Source organism: Symphodus melops, assembly GCF_947650265.1.
Source record: "Symphodus melops genome assembly, chromosome: 9".
NCBI classification, from domain to species: Eukaryota; Metazoa; Chordata; class Actinopteri; order Labriformes; family Labridae; genus Symphodus; species Symphodus melops.
Genome location: NC_136699.1, coordinates 19,683,530 through 19,701,636, shown reverse-complemented (window position 1 = coordinate 19,701,636; position 18,107 = coordinate 19,683,530). Strand labels below are relative to the sequence as shown.

Here is an 18,107-nt window from a genome sequence, read left to right as displayed (position 1 = left end):
ACACACCTCGTATCTGTTCGTTCCTAAATCGTATACAGGGATCTTTCTTTCTCTGGCAAGGCTGCTGCAGTCGTTCCCTTTATTCCACTCCAGACAGATAAACAATAGATGAATGTTTCTTGAGTATTACACCAGCTCCTCCAGGGAGGAAAGGAGACCTTAAGAATTTGTGGAGCATATCTACTCGGTCTGAAAACCATAGATTTGTAGTTCCTTGAACAGAATATTGTAAACCCTGAGTTCAGATGGACGAAAGAGGAATCAGCTTACTGTATCAGCCAGTGTTTCTCATGTTTGTGCTTCATCATGAATGCTGCTTAATATGTTTACTTAAAAATACCAAATTGAATCAAACCATTTTCCAATTGCCTAATCCTTTCCCAGAATAGCAATTCACGATCATGTGTTATCTGCCAATGTTCAGATTCTTCAACATGTGGAGGACAAAGGGCTGCATAGAGACAACCCAGTGTTACTTATAGGCCAAGTTTCCTCTTATTAGTCATCAAGTGTATTGGCATACAAAAACTCAAATATATATATATATATAATTGTTTACAACTTGTTGCTCTATAATATTTCTCACTTATATGGTGTGTTTGAGGAAAATAATGTAATATTCTCCCATCTTCCCTGAGTGTAAAATAAGGGTCAGACTACATCTACACTTACATGAGAGAACATTGGCTCTTTTGTAATCCATAATTTAAAAACTAATAATCAGCTGGTGAGAATGATGACTGTCCTTGGTGCTTTACTCTTTGTTTTTAGCCACACATGTACTGTATGTAGCTTTCAATTCCGGTTAGGTTGATGATTCTTGTCTTAAAACAAGCTGAAAACATTGATAAGTTAGCACTTTCAACCCAAAGCTTGAAGCTAATTTTAGCTCAATAACCCAGTTAGTTCCTGGGTTTTTTAAAAAGCCAAAACAAGTTCCATTCCACAGTTTGATATGTGGGCCCCATTTGCTGCGACTATTAGATATAATGCCTGGAAAGTTTACACTATGTTTTAAAAAACTGTTACAGAGTAAAAGTTTGAAAAGCAAAGCCACTACTATAAGGCCTTTGCACAATGAGTTGAGGATTCCTGTTTTGACTGTATTAAAGTTTCTTGCATTTCCACCATAGTTGGCTTATACCTAAAATATTAACTTTAATTCTTCTTCTTCTCTTCTACATCTTGTGTGTGGGTGTGTGAGGATGTGTGTGTAGTGTTGGCCAGTGTTTTATGAATATTATGCACCTTGGCCAGACACACTGCACCGGCTGGTGTTGATTTGACCAGCTATAACACACACATTGAAAAAAAAAAAAAAAACATCTGTTGGAACGAAAAAAACTCACACAAACGTGAATAAAAAGTGTACACTGACTTGCAACTACATGGACACACAAAGATTCAATGCACGTCCATTTGCACACATAGTAAATCACAAAAACCAACCAACCAACAACCCCACAAACACACACACACACACACACAAATAATACAAATACATAAACACTATCTGGAAATGGCGTTGAGCATCTGTTTGGACAGCACATTCAGTTTTTGTGAAACACTGGCATGAACCGGCATTGGCCATGAGAAGCTTTTTCACTGCAGCAGGGTGACCTGGTGACCAAGCAGCCGTCCAATTGTCTGCTGGCCTCATGCACACACATAGATATGCACACACACGCACACAGGCACACACACACACACTTGCAAACGCAATGCAAATTCAGAAGCAATTCTGCTTGACACAACCACTTTCTTTTCCCGGGTCACCCATAAAATGCTCATGCTTTTAGCAGCATTCTGAAGCATTTTAAGCAGCTATTTATTTAACAGCATGATTATGTGGTGTTAGGGTGATCTATCTAGCAAAGTGATAGGGTGCACTATTAACGCCCTCTGCTTTGGCACATGATGCAGCTACTCAGAGGAGATAAAAAAAATGGAAAGGAAAAAGACTGCTTTTTGACAAATCTGTTATATTTTTCCATATGTACACAAGTGCAATCGTTGCCACAGTCTGACAGCATATAAATGAATCTTTACCGCGAGGAGAAAGTGGTCAATCAAACATGCTATGATGAGCATCAGTGAGCACACAAACAACATTCTCTTCCAAAAGTAAAATGCTAAAAATAAACACAGCCTGCTTGAATGTTGGGGGCCTTGGGATAGCTCCACATATTGTATTATGAAGGTGATGTCTTCTGCCAATCTGTCATGTCTCATCTTAACAAATGTATCTCTTCAGGGAACGCCAGTTTAGCATTTAGCATGTACATACATCACATCAATGTCACATGACAAAGGCACCCTATTTGTACTGCTGACAGCTTGGCTGGGGCCTGGATGTGTGATCCTGTTTGTGTGTTTATGTGACTAGAATTGTGCATGCAGACTCAGAGAATAAGAAAGAAAGACAGTGACAGAAAAACAAACTGAAGTATATAAACAGAAACAGAGAGAGAGAGAGAGAGAGAGAGAGAGAGAGAGAGATGACTCAAAGGCAGAGATAGTTTAGCCAAGGCCTGGAGGAGTTTTCAGTTATTTACATATGCAGTTTCTGGTCACCCCAGATCCCTACCCTCATCAAGAGAAACCAATTAAAAGTCTCTTCATTTAATGTTTACCTTAATTAACCGTAACAATTAATTGCTGTCCAAAGTCCTATTGTGGCTTTTTCAATTAAAAGAAAGCTGCCGGTGACAAAGGTTGCAATCCAATCCAATAAATCATACAGACATTTCTCTGAGAAGCAGAGGAAGTATATGCCTGAACAAAGTGACATCTTTCACATAGTTGATATATTTTTCTTTCCTTCCATCAAGTTCCTTTATGCTAGCTGTTTGTTCACGCATGTGTACCTGCATGTAGGACATGTGCGTGTGTAGGTCTCTATCCCACCAGCAGCCCTGGTCAGCAGATTGTTGGGCGAGACCCAGTGGACCATTAGCTGTCCGTAGCTGCCAGGGCTGAGAGCTGATAATGACAGGTGGTGTACAAACCCTGGAGGTCTGACAGGCTCAGGGCACTGTGCCATGTAACAACAGCCTTTACTACTGGCACCACGGCTGTGATGGCAGCCCTTAACACTGGCACTGGTGCGGTTATGGCAGAAGTATCCCTGGCAGTATCACGCCGGCTGCGTCAGAGGAGCAGCTATTACTACAAGCAGTTACACTAAAATGGCAGCTATTGTTAGTGGTGGGGAAACAACTACGCTGCCATTACTTTCACTCATCCTCTTGGTAAATGCATTCAAATCCCTACCCAGGCTCCAGATGACAATTCTGATTATCAGAATAACAATGAACCTGTAGCTTCGTTATTTAGAAGAGCTTTTTCTCCGCAGAAGCCTGCTCAGCGACAGGTCCCATTCAGACACATTGAGGACGGTATTGTTTAGGACATAAAGGTCCTGATTTGCTTAGTTTTCTTTTCCTTTGTCCATTGTTCAATAAGGCCTTTGAGCTGCCCATTCATTCACAGTGGAAGCTGTCTTTCCCCCTATATCTACACACAGACATCCCAGGCAAGCAAACAAACAAACAAAAAATGTCCCCCCCCCCCCCTCCATCACAGCCATTTCCTTGTCAATCCAGCTTTGATGCAGCTTTTCCTACCAACCCCTCAAAATTAAAAAACCCCACTGACCTCTTACACAAAAAAAACCACAAAAAAGCAGGCGCCCGTGTGGGCATCTGAGTGTGTGTGCCAATACAGTACAGGTACCTCTGTGTCCCCCGCCCCCTCTCAGCCTTTCTCCCCAATGCAGAACACTCTGATTTGCACTAATCTCTCGGTACACTCTCAGGGCTATTGTTCCTTTCTGCTGGGAGCTTATTCATGTGCCACTCACCATGCCCTCCTCTCATTTTAATACTCCACCAGTGCCAGGAGCTGAAAACAGTTTTTAAGCCTGCTTATTGGACTGTTTATTAAAAAAAAACAAAAAAAACATTCCCTTCTGCTGTGTAGGTGATCGTGGAATTTCAAGGGACTTGACCGCTTATTAAAACGGCCAGACTCTGTGATGTTTCCATCACACAGTTTATGTATACAGACGGCCTGCGAGCAGCCGGTGGACAGTGAGAGATGAAAGCTACGGCTGATGTTCTGATTTGATGACTGTTGCCATGGCAGCAACATGAAGATGAAAGAGGGGCGTAGGCATTCGGAGAGAGAGAAAGAGAGAGAGACAAAACAGAAAATTATCCCTCTCTTTCCCCACTACACACAAACTGTACTGACACACACACACACATTGACAGACACAAATGCACATCCTTTACCCCCCATCAACTAGTTGTACAGTCCAGTAGGTCTTCCTTTGGATCAGTGAGCTGTAAAGGCCCATCATTAGGACAACAGGGTGGGGTCCAACATTCTGACAGCTTGTCAGGAATAGAAGGCTGCATGGCTAACTATGTGATGAGACTGCTACTAAAGAGAGGAAAACCGAACAACTGCACCCTTGCTGCAATAAGGCACCTTGCGGATTCATGGTAGCTCTTTAGCTTCTCCTGGATGGCTGAATGGGCGGTTCGATAAAAACGGTTTCTGGCTCCAGCGGATGTGTTTATAGCGTTTCCTCTGGCCAAGCGCGGCACCAGGGTTAAGTTGATCATCTCTCACTCTGGTAAAATAGCCAGGGGAGTCTGTGTACCACTAGATCAACTCTACAACTTAAAGACCCTAAACGTTACAGCTCAGATGATCGATATGGCACTGAGCAATGTTCTTTACGAGCTAATAGACAAATCCATTCCTGAAAAACCCCTTGGGCCTTGGGAAGGCAAGAAGGAAGTTAGAGTGTGCTGCAGCTTGCCTGGTGTTGCCACTTAGACCTTGGTTTGCACGCACACAATAAAACACCAGGGAGCATAGAGGAGACACAAAGATGCAACTTGTGTGTCTGTGCATGTGCATATGTGTGGTTGCTTTGGCACATCTGTGAATGTCTCTATCTCGAAGGGTATTGTAGTTTCCTGATTCCACTGAGGTTATCACGACTGCAAAGCTGCCAAAAGGAGATTTGTGTCCTCCAACATCAGAGGGAGAAAGAAAAAACACATAAACCCCCCCTTCCATTCACATTGCTTAAATGCTCTTATCTTACACTTTTGGATAAGGGAGCTTACATGAAACATTTGTAATTCCCTCACTATCTAATTAAAACTTCACATTGCCTAATAAATGTCAGAATTGCATCATAAGGTAGAAATCCTGAAAATCTGACTCCCATCTGAAATCTAACGCACCTATTGTCGTTTCATCAGGTTCCGTCAGTTTCATCTAAATGGTATCCAAAACTTGGCTTCAACGCTTATCAAATGATGGCTTACTAAAATGAAATTTAGTATAAAAGCTAAACCTTGCCAGGCTTTTCTGATGACGGCACTCTAATATCCTGTGTAACGTCTTTACTTGCCAGTGAGCCTCTTTGCCTCCTGCTATCTTCCCCGTGCCCTCCCTTTGTCTTCTTTCTCTCTGCTGTGTGCTTGCTCATTAAACCGTAAGGTCAGTTTTTCACTCTACTCTTCCACCCTTTGTCTCCACACCCTTGCTAACCTTCTGCAACACTTACTTGAACACAACTTGGCCAAACTTGACTGCAAAACTTTGGCAGATCATTAAAAAAAAAATAATGGACCATGTTTATAAAGGATATGAGGGCCCTCTGAGAACACTGTACACTCCCTAGGGCGGTCCAAAGACCTAGTTTATAGCCGCCATGTAACATTTATGTTTAAGGTAACATTCATGCTTGTCTTATTTCAGGACAAGGTCAACAACATCGCTATGTAACAGATTTTAAATGACTTTATTTGAAGGTCTAATGGCAGCAATTCATTTTGGGCCAATATGCCTCATTTATTGTTGGTAAGTATAGTCCTGGCAGGCATCGACTTTATTCTTTCACAGCTTAACTTTCTTGCTCTCATTCACGGCAGAGAATATTCATTTAGCTTACCCTTCAATTATTGGACAAGCACTTTATATGAGATGGAAATTTGGGAAGATAGATGTGAAAAACGGTCTTCTGGCCCCTTTCTCAAGCAATTATAACACATTTTGAATTAGCAGTAAGTGTCTAGTACAGCTGGAAAACACTGCTGAAAACATTTACACATTCATTAACAAGATCCCCCTTTCTGCATATATTTTTTTTCTTTATTCATTTAAAGCAATACAAATTACAACGTATCACAGTGAGATGCAAACAATTTAAAGAATTAAAAAGCGAATACTTGTAAACCGTTGTCAGTTTTAACGCCAATTTTGGACAATTCTACTGTTGAAAAATTGCATTTTCCCAAACGGAGGAAGGAATAAATAGATGGAAGAAGATTCGGAGAAAGGAGAAAGAGCACGCTGAAATTGAGTTGGAGAAGCACAAGCTGTCAAGTGTGAATAAATTCATGGCTGATGACAATTAACAAGGAAGGGTCTTGCTGTTCTGTTCAAATTGCTTTGTCTTTGCTGAGTGTTAGATCACATGATCCAAGGGTTTTAATATTCATTCAGCGACATCCTGCTTTGAAATATTCATTCAATATCAGTCAGCTGACAGTAAAAATAAAACTTATAAAACCTGAGCATGTTGATGCACATTTTTATTTGTTATGTCTTTTTTTTAATGTTACTTTATGTCCCTGAGCATGTTGTGTTTGTTTGCAGCAGAAGCACGCCGATGTTGCCTGGTCCGATGTGGGCTGACATGTCTCCATGCAGGAGGATCACTTCAATAATGAACCATGTTTTCAGTGCTTTCATAAGGTTTGATTTCTAACGGAAGACTCTAAATGTTTGAGGCAATTTGAAAACCCATTTTCTTCAAGCCATTATCTGCAGTGTGTGGCAGAAAGGGAACACTCAAAAACTGCTCTGTATTAATTCAGCACCGTGATCAGACACTTGTCAAGTTTTTAAGAAATAATGGACGTCTTACAGCCAATCAGAATCAAGTGCTTACTCAGGCCATGGCAATTACACAGTTATTTGCGTTTTAGAACTAAATGTTATCTACCATAATGAGTGATGGAGCCGTTCATTGGACTACTGTTTGCATTTGCCTGAGAACGCGTTCTGCTCAGAGGACGATGTATGTCAATCCCAGAAGTGAAAAAAAGACAGACAAAAGCCTAGAGTAAATCTGCAACTGATTAAACTAATGAAAAGTGGTCAATTAATTAGCATCTCATTGTAAGACAGTGTTGTAACCCAGATAATAAAGCTCATGTAGTTTTTTTTTTTCAATTATTCCACACAGCAGAAGACTGACACCAAATCTATCCGCGCCCCCTCTAATCAGCCCTGCTTTTCTCTCTCTTACAGCATTTATTTCAACTATCAATTTAGCAATCCAATTAATGTCATTGCATGTACAAAAGGAAGGATTCAGCATTTTCATAAAATAGTTTTACTTACTTTTTGAGTGTTTCAAAATGTATCTCACATTCCTTTGCTTGTGTGTTAAATAGGATGTGAGACAAATTAGGCAGTTAACCTAGCTTAGCATAAAGACTTGTTTTTATTGCCTGAGTCTGAATGTGCTGGTGTCTCTTAATGTTTTTTATATTGTTTTTACCTGGGTGCAAACCAAATTTCCCCTCGGGGACAATACGGTTAAACATTGAAAAAGACTGAAAGAGAGAAAAAATGAGTACCAGCGCCTCTAAATATCTTGTGTCGTGTTTTTCAGTTTTAATTTAAAAAAAAAAAAAAAAAAAGATCGATTTGTGCGAAGACCTTAATTTTAACCTGATCCAATATCTTTCGGATGAAGTGGAAAGGTAGGCACTCCGTATGGTGTCTGTGTGTCCAATAAGTGGAGCAAGCAGGAAGTCAGCCTGGGTTAGCATAGAGACTGACAGAAGGGGAGCAGTATAGTGCTCACTCCGTAGATAAAAATCTGCCTTTAAGGATTGAAATATGTACGTACACATATACACATATTGAGTTAGTCAGATAAAGGAGTGGCTAAACAATTTGATTGATTTGCACTTGTACCTGAATTTGACCAAATCTAACATTCTTTGCAAACTTGAGCACCAGGTCTTGTTGCCAATCGCGTGTATCAATCTGCAGTCAAGTCGAAACCTGTATTTGTGCATCCAGTTTTGACATGTTTGAATAAAGTTTGTCCATATACTTATGACTTTAGAGTTTATGTGTGTGCGGGTGTGTGCGGGTGCATCGGCAGTAAACTCTAGTTGAACTATACTTTGTATTTTTGCTGCCAATCTTCTCGGTTCTGTCGTCAGTTCAGGAGGTTGATGTTTTCCTCAGATTGTCAGCAGGTCTGATTCGTGCTCAAGAATGCCTACGGCCTTCCTCAAGGGAGGTGTCACAGTCGGACATGATCCTCCACCCTACTCTTTCACAGAGACACACCTCATTGCAAACACTCACACATGAAAGAGAATAAAGATAGACATCTGTACAAACTTTGCTCCACACACAAACTAAATCACTTTCAGCTTTACTCTATCTTAATCTCTCGCTCTTCCCCTCCGTTTTTTTTTTTTTCCACATTCCTGTCCACTCATAGACACACAATCACACAAACACAAAATGACTAAATTGACTTGTCAACTTCAATCAGACCAGGAACAAAAGGATTCCTGCCAGTTTGAAGCTGACATCATTAATGGGTTTGGGAGCGGGCACGCTCTGAAGACAAAGGGAGCGCAAGGTCGGGCCGACTTAAAATGCACTTTCATTTTGGCAGGGACGTTAGCTTTTTGATTTCAGCCCCTTTATGCCAACATTTTTTTTTTCTTTTTTTGTGAGTGGCTCTAACTTTCATTATCACTGGGAACAGAGAGGTGTATGAGACTTTGTTGTGCTGATGGAAAGAAATGTGACATCCATAATGCATTTCCTATTAGGGGATGCCACGCATGGCCACATGTCAGAGAGAGAGAGATGGACAGGAAGAGGAGGACAATAAATGGGTGGTTGGTAGTGGAGAGGGGCGGAATAGTTGCAGTAAAGAACACAGAGAGCAGGGAGAAACTCAAGATGAAGGAAGACCATATACTTGGGAGAGATTGAGTCAAGGGTTGGAGAGCCTTAGAACATAATGTACAGCTCTTCACGACACATATGAAATCCACACATAAACCAGCTTTCCTGGTGCATTGTAGCAGCAAAGCTTTGAACATTTAAATCCTCTCCCCTCACTTCTGTGACTTCATCCATCCTCATTTGCCTGTGTTTCCTATGCTCCGTGCCCATCTGCCTTCCCCATTGCAGCTTTCATTCTGACCCTGGATAAAGATGAAGTCCCTCATCTCAAATGGTAATAACTTTGGTCCATATGCACACAGCCATCACAAATTGATTACTGTGTAATGCTGCGGGCGCCCTGTCTCTCTCCCTCTCTCTTTCGCTTTCTCTCCCTCAATCTCTCTCTGTCGTCTTCCACTCATGATTTTTCAAAAGGCCGACTTCATGTCCAATCAGCCTGTCAGTAAAAACAACCCCTGGGTGCGTCCAAAACATAAACAAGCACACCCTGAAGGGTCTCTGCCATGATCTTTCTCCAGTTCTTTCCTTCTTCCACCATCTTTGTTTAGCACTCACTTGAAACCAGCTTCTCCTTCACCTGTTTTACCCTCAACCACTCATTCCTTTTTATTCTCATTCTAATTATACCATTACATTACCATTTCTATTCTCTCATTTGCATATTTTGCTCTCCCTGTCTCTTATTCTTCTCCTCTCAGAATTCTCTTTTCTCCCCCCCCCCCTTTTTCTCTCTCTCTCTTTTCTGTCACCCTTCTTTTTCTCAGCCACTGAATATGTTCCACCTTCTTTTTTCTTTTTCTTTTTTTTTTACCGCACATAAACAGACAGTGTCCTTGGGGATGGGTTGGAGAGCTCTGTCTTTGTTTGCGTGCACCTCAAACTAACTCTCCATCTGCGGGGAGCCAAGCGAAGCCCTGCACTGCAAGACAGATAGCTGGCACCATCCCAGACTCTTCTTTAGCTGGCCCAATATCTTCACCCCCACCTCTTAACTTCTTCTTCCTCCCGGGCTGTAGTTTCTCCCACAGAGCCAGTTGTCAGTTGCCCTCAGGCAGTCAGTCAGATACTGTAGAAGTCCGACCCCTACTATTCCTTTTCCTTTAAAGCTTTAAACCAAAATCTTCCTCATTTTCTAATGGATATTCAATCCTTTACAAGCCATATGCTGAAGACGTTCGTCACTGTACTTTACTCAGGCTCCTATCCCCAGCCACCCTCGGGTTCACCTCCGATACGAGTTCACTTTCCAGGCTAAATAAGCAATAGCACCTTCCATGTATTTAGTCACATCAAAGAGCTTTCAAAGGGAGAGGAACTTCAGCATTAGCATCAGCTCCAACTGAGAATTTCAATCACGTAATTGCCCAAGGCTGTAACTCAAAACTTAAAACGGGTTATAATGTTATATTTTGTTTTTCTTTGAGTTGCCCAGTAAAAACTTTCTTCTCTTAATAATACCAGGCTGTATGCATGTAAGTGCCTGACTTGGGCGCACACTGCGTGCCTCTTACAAATCAAATGCACCATAGTATCTAGGCTGAATTTGTATCTCCCCTGGGTATTTAGCAACAAAGTGAGGAAAAAATCTGCTTTCACAGTCAGAAAAGAAGTATTAAACTCACCGTTGTCGGGCTCAGACTTCCTGTCATGTTCAGTGTCAGTAAGAGAGAGGGCAGAGTTGGCGCGGCTCGTGAGACAAGAGCTCTGTTCGGACTTCAGGCCACGCATCCACATGTGCTGCATGCCGTGAGCAGGGGAGGGGTCCACTTCTGGCTCAGTGTCCACGTCGGAGCCCATGCCCAGGGAGTAAGCGCGGCTGTGGATGTGAGCGGCCGGTCCAGTGCATAGTGCCTCCTCCTCCTCTTCCTGATGCTGCTGTTGCTGCTGCTGCTGCTGCTGCTGCTGTTGGTGGATGTGGTAGTCTGGGCTCCTCAGCTGTCCACTCTTACAGAAGTCTAGATCTAAAAGTAGTTAGAGACATGCAGAATGAGATCATACAGAAAGAACTGCAAAGTCTCTAAAGCCAGCATGTGTTTTTTTATTTCAGCAGTTAAGTAGGCAGGTGTTTGTCAGAGACATGTATTAACAAGCCAAACACAGTGTGTCGAAATGTTTGTCGAAAGACAGGCTGTTATTTGAGCAAGCATTTATTAAGTTTTGCAGCAGAAGTCCAAATCAAAATGCCACCCAGATTGTTCTTAACCATTCACAAGGAAGCCATATCCTGTTCGAGCTACCTGATGTGTGTTATCGAGCTCGAGATGTATTGAACTGCTGCTCAAACACAGCACTGATCTCATCTATATTCTCCTTGGTGGGGTGAAGAGATCAGATAAAGATCAAACCTTATTAATATTGACTCAGACGGAGGGAAAAATTGAGCCTCATATGCTTTCAGGTATTAGAACGCCCTCCAATCCCGAGCATCACCCTGTTATCTGAGAACATCAGATATACTGTGATAGTCCTCTGGTTACACTTCAATTCAATTCTATTCAATTGAGCGCTTCTCTTTTTTTCCCCTGCAGAGGCAGTTGAGTAAATTTTCTTCCTTGCCACCTGAGCTTTCCTGTTTAAAATGTACTCCTGGAAGTGATGGAATTAAAAAAAAAAAAAAAAAAAAAAAAAAACTAAGGCCTAAATTGAAATCTATACAGATGCTATTGTAGCTCTGCACTGTATAGAGTCCACTGAGAGCTTAGACAAAGAAAGACTTCTTCACTTCCTCACTTAGTGCCGTTAATATGTGTGGTGGGTCAGGTCCTCTGAACACAAACCGCAGTGTTTCAATAAAAGCCACAGTCCTGTTGACCACTCCATTGACCAGCATTGTGTCCTGCTGTGCCTGTTTGATGGGGTCGAGACCAACTGTGGTTCACACTCTGTTCTGCTGGAATTAAAGCGGTGCAAGATTGGTCACCACTACACACCACTGTTTAGCTCAAATTGGCTGCAAGAGGGCAATTCAGGAGCAAATAGGCTATTTCCCCGAAGCACAAACATGGATTGCCTGCAAACTGAAAAGTCGTCTTTGTTGTATAACACATGTATAATACAGGAAGCGGTTTCTGAGGTGATTAGAGCGAGAGAGTCTTTATTTTGAAATAAATTCCTATTTCCTCCCACAGTCGCTGCTAAAGAGTCATCCAGAAAAGACCATTTACAGCTTAACCAAACTGTTACTCTTTGTTAGAAGTGTGAAAAAATCCTACTCACTGTTAAACCAGCCTATGTACTAACTAGCCTCGGAGAGTTATACTTCAATTAAATTATCGGGCATGATAATCACATACTGTTATTTGGTAAATCGATATAAATATAATCTATAATCTGTTTAATTCTGTCCTCACATAATCAAAAACCATATATATATATATATATATATATATATATATATATATATATATATATATATATATATTATATATATATATATATATATGTATATATATATACGGTTACTAATTTCTGAATTTCTAAACAAAATTTTGCAAGGCTTAAATGAATGTGATTTTTTTAATCTGCAAAGAAAAAGTCAGTGGCGCAGTCAGCTGCCTGATGTGCTGAAAAATGATCCTGGATCTATTTAGTTTTTCTATCTTGCAATAACAACCTCTGGAAGACATGGGCAGTAAAGAACTGACGGTGTTGACATGGGATGAATTAGACTGAGGGGTTTGTAACATTAGGAACAGCTGGGAAGAGAAGGAAGTAAAGGAAGGGAGGAGAGGGCAAGATGCTGGAAAATATGAAGAGCATGGGAGGGGAATTAGGGGAGAAACAAATTGGCTGATCTTTGTCAGGAACACTGTAATCCATTAAAAACATCACTGGAGGCTACGTCCCCCCTTAACAGTTGGTTACTTAGGTAGGGTATACTATATATAACTCTGCAGCCCAAAGATGAACAGATGTGCTTCTCAGAACCGGCTGCCATTGACATTTCAAAGGCTGCTTTGGGGGGTCTTTTGCACCTTACCATATGACACTGATGGCAGGCAATATTGTTTGTTGTGGAAACAGAAAGGCTCAGTAACTGCAAAAAAAAGAAGTACTCTTTGAAACCACATTGTCATGACTATTGCTAATAGCCATCCATGGGCAGCTGCTTTGAGAATATTTTGAAAAAAATCCATGGAGGGTGGCATTCAAAACCATGAAATCTCTGAAGCAGTCAGCTTGTCAGGACTTGTAGCCGTTGTGAATGGCTAATGTTGCTTGTTAGCATGGTGGGTAGGTCTTGCAGAGAAGCAGGAGGCTGGGGTAGTGGAGAGAGTGTCTATTGATCACCATGAACCCTGCACAGCGGCGTGCTCCTGATGAGGTGCCGCTTCTCTCTTAACACCACACATGACCTGCATAAAGGCCATCCATCACAGCACGCACTGGCCCATTTCTCCTCCTGTCACCAGCAGGGAAGAATTTTTCGGTGTGTATGTGTCAACGTGCCTCTCTATGTGTGCCTATGTTCGCTTACGTCTGTATCTGTGAGTGTGTGTGTGTAATGAAGGGTGGTTTTCCACCCCAGGTGAGGCCAGAGAGGTTTGGGGTTGACCTAGTTTAGCTGTGGGAGAGAAATATCACCTCTGTGGAGAAGAGGTAATTGGCTGCCTCTGACTGTCCTTCTGGCTCATTGTGGACTGTAATAGGTAATTCACATAGGCCCTTTTAAAGACCTCAGCGTGTGTGAGTGTGAGTGTGTGTGTATGTCTTTTTGTACCAGTATATACTTGTGGGCCTATAGAGCATCTCTGCATCACTGGATATATTTCCAGGTAAATAAGTTCAGACTTTGCATGCCCTGAGAGTTCTACCTGGCTGGGGTTGGCTGTAGTTGCTCTGTCTCTCTCTGTGTGATCCAAGGGTTAGGCGTAGCTCATGCGTGTAGTCAGGGAGGGTTTCACGGGAAGTGTAGGAGCGGTGGTGGGCGCGGCCGTCCTCGCTCTCGTCAGACGAGCTGGTGTAGGACATCTCCATTTCATGGCGCCCCTTAGACAATGGCTGGTAGGGTTTGCTGTCCATCTCCTCCATGGCTTCTAGCGCTCCACTTAGTCACTCAGCACAGCCACAGCACAGAGCACAGAGTCTGGAGGTGAGGAAAGATGGCGGGGAGGCAGGAGAGGACAGCAGGGAGGAAGAGGGATGGGCCAGTGGAGGAAAATGAAAGGAAACAGGGGGTTGGAAAGATAGAGTGGGGAAAGAAAAATAGCACAAGAAGTGTGTTATTGAACACAGTGGAACAATATTGCAACATCTGCTCATTCCAATTACAGCAGACATTCATAAACAGTAGTTGGCTCCTTTCATATTTCACACCAAAGGTTAGTTCCAAATCAATACTCTCAGAAGGGACCGCGATGGTGGCCATTATGTCCGGATGTGTTTGAAAAGAAATTGGCTAAACACAAGCACAGCTTTCTGTTCTGTCAGTTGTTGTTTCTGTTTTCTTCAGCTACTGTATTTTGGCTTTATCTCTCTTAAACAGACAAACATTGACAAGTCCCAGATAAATCAACAAATGTGTAACTTAGCCCCCCTCCGCCTGTCTGTCACTCTCATTAAACACAGGGACTCACCCGATTCTTAAGTCACAATGAAACCCCATTAGAAAACAGTCTTTACAGTGTCAGTGCCCTTCCACGTGGAGGAATGATAAATCAGCTCTTTCAGCGCTATTCAACTCAGATTCTCTTGTTCTTCTCTCGGCCACATCAGAATCTCCTTCTGATAACGTCCAGCACAATATACCGTCTTAACCAATGATTGATTGGGACAACGATTACAACATAGAAGAAGTGATTAGAAAATACTTCATTCATATTAGTTCTCTTTCACCGTGCCCTGCCTGAGGCCTTTCCAGCCTATTTCCTGCAGATATAAAGCTTTTAAATGGAGCTTGAGAGGGTCATTGCTCATAGAGACAAAGTGCTATGGTATTGACCTCTTCAGGGAGTCCTGTAGTCCATATATCAAAGCCATTAGAGCGTGCCTGCTCAATACCTCAGAGATCTGCAGCACAGGGTGATCACCACTAGTCTGATACAAGTTTACAGCTGACCTTTCTACCACTGCAGTAATGCTTTTATTCCACCTGAAAGACTCCAAAACCCTCGCCTCACAGTCACCCCTCCTTATTCCCCACAAGCATGCACACTCACGGACCAGTTTCTGTGCACACGTGCCCACACAGTGACCACCCGCTGACCCCTGACAGCAAACAGTCAAAAATAGGCCATGTCGCTGGCACACTCATCCCACACACACCTTGACCCCCTGCGGACGTTACCATAGCTCAGATGATCTGCAAAAGTGCCTCACTGGTCTCTTCGTCCATCTTTTCCTCATGTTTTTAGAACCGGAAATTACATTGCCTTTGTAATATTTTGCATGCAATTTTCTAATTATGACAGGAGTGTACTGTACGCTCCTTCAATATACACTCACTCGTGGTTTCCTGCAATCATGATGCCTTTCATTTTGATTGACAGAAGTTATTGCTGGGAATCAAAGCCCACTATTATCTCTGCTGCCCTGTCAGAGTGGGATTGACTGGTGTCACCTTCTCTCTGGTGCGGCGAGGAGCGAGTATACATTACCCTGTGAGCTCTGAGCACGCTGGAGGCACTGACTGCTGTCTGTCTCTACAGAGGCTCTCAGGCCTGTTTCATGTCTGTCACACGTTTACACACAAGAATCAAAGCATGCAATCCTGCGTGTGAGAGCACCATCTTGTTCCCCCCGCCGTGTGATTGCACGAACCTAGACTGCGAGTGATCATTTTTCTCGGTACATGTTGTCCTGCTTGTAAATCAGTGTGTAAAATATGAACTAAAGTCTGGTTAAAACACACCTCTCTGCTTGTTAACCCCTGTCCCTCTTTTATCTTTCTTTCAGCATCCCTCTGTCTTATAAGAGTCCACCTCTGCCCTCCCTCCTGCTTCCCTCTCATCCTTGCTCTCTCCCCTCACGCTTTCCACCCTCCACCTCGTCCTCCGAGGCAGCTGCATTTAGAGAAGTAAGCCTGCTAGTGGGGGTTACTCTCGCTAATTCTAGCCCACAGTGGGGAGCCCATTAGGGGGTTTGATTCTCGGTTTTGATGTCAAAACCTGAAGGTTGTTTCTTGGAGCCAAGCTCACTTCAAACAAGACACATGGGCGTTCTGTAGGACAAGTCAGCATGTGCCACCTGAGCGCAGCACTAGCCTAGATTTACAATTGAGGAATAGCCACCTTGGTGCACAGCGGGTGCAATAGGGCTTGCTATGGGTTGATTTAAAAAAAAAAAACACAAAGATAACAGGGTGTGAGACCATTTGAATAATTAGCCCCATGCTAGAGTTCATTTTAATACAAGAATATATGAAATGTTAACTACAAGATATGTATCATCCCTCTCTTAATTCTTTTGGTTTATGTGGTGCAGGGGGAAAACATGGTGCACTGAGGGATCCTTTAGTAGAGCTAAGTGCTTTACTTATTGCATCACCGTACTGCCAGTGACTATGAACGGATCTTAATCATCTCCATGCAAAACCAAAGTATAAAAAATTCATAAATTGCAATGATTAATGTTTCATCTACCTATACTGCATCAGCTTCGGTAAAGTACTGTACAGTACATAATGATTACTTATTGATATTGCTGCTGACACAAAACAGAGCCAAATTAAGCGGAAAGGTAACAGTGATAAATTTGAGATGCATCTACTGTTAGTTTGTTTGCACTACAAATGAATGAACAGTGAGTTAACAGTAACAATGTATGTGTATGCTATTGTTTGATTTTATTTCTAATTTAATCTAATCTATAATTCATCAGTGTGTAATGAACTCTTCACCGTTCGGTTTAAAATTAATACAAAGTGACAACACTGAGTCAAACACATGCATCACATCACCCACCCACCACACACACACACACACACACCATTCTTTCTGTCTCTTATCATTTTAGTTTTCACACAAACACGCGGGAGTGATAATCCACAGTTACACAACTGCAATAATATTAAATGGGACTCTTCCCCCTACTTGATCTTCTTATCCATCCATTTACTCAACCAGTGCAACAAAAGGCCAGTGTGCTGTTTTTTGCAAATCTGCCTAGAAGTGATAGAGGCTCCATTCACAGTTGCTTCTAAACAGGATTTATGCTCCAAGTCATCTCCAGAGGGGCGGGTCCCTAAGATGTCCAACAATACCACAAACAGCGCAGCGGAGATCGTCATGCGTAAAGGCAAGGACCATGAGGGCAAGTCAAAAACGATTTACTCTCTCCGATCTCAAATGAATGTGCTGAAATCACAACGAGCAGAAGGAGAGGGCATGAGAAATGGTAGAGAAAAGGCAGAGCGAGGACTAAAGCCAGGCAGCGGCACAGAAATTGAGTTTCACATTGGTAAATAAACAAGGAGGATAGGGAGAACAGAGTGCCGTCCAACAATATTAGTTCCTCATCTTATTGATACAGTATAGTTCCAGGCTTACTAATATATTTCCACCATGCAGAGAAGGTCTTATTTTCATAACAGCCTGGAGACCCCCAGTGAGTAGGAAGCTACTATCTTTGTTAGCTCTGGCCTTTACACATTTCCAAGAAGCTTGTTTGCAGAGAGGCGAGCTAATCCCACTCACTAAACAGGCCTTGCAGGCCGAAGGAATGGCGATGAGAAACCGTGAGGAATACATACAAAAAAAAATTGTCAATGCAGATGCTTCTCAATGAAATCTTGACGATTCCGTTGTTGGTTGCAGGTTTTCATTTTGTCGACCATAATGATAGCTAAATCATCAGAGGGAATTGAGGCGCAGTCTGTTGCTGCAAATGCAGATCCGGGCTACAGGTCCTACGGGAGTAAACAGTGAGCTGTCAGAGAGAGACGCCTCTCCTGGAGTGAGCGTGTGTATGCGAAAGTGTGTCTGAAAAGATGGGGGTATAGAGCTTAAAAAATCTATCTGTTCTATTCGTTAGCACCGCCGTGGCTCCTCAGGCATATGACAGGGACATCTCAGACAAGAAGCCCTGAAGGACCCGCAGGACCCTGTTATACCTAAACCGCCCGAAACACA

The 18,107-nt window shown here is 42.5% G+C and overlaps 1 protein-coding gene across 1 annotated transcript in view; it reads right to left on the bottom strand.

The window, feature by feature from the left end:
• Positions 1–18,107, bottom strand: part of tenm1 (teneurin transmembrane protein 1) — a 163,722-nt gene that overhangs the window by 136,478 nt on the left and 9,137 nt on the right. The window contains exons 2-3 of the mRNA XM_079352768.1: positions 13,854–14,125; positions 10,662–11,000 (exon numbers count right to left, since the gene is read on the bottom strand). Of these exons, the coding sequence (XP_079208894.1) occupies positions 10,662–11,000; positions 13,854–14,070 (556 nt within the window). The 5' untranslated portion in view covers positions 14,071–14,125. The remainder of the gene's footprint in view (positions 1–10,661; positions 11,001–13,853; positions 14,126–18,107) is intronic.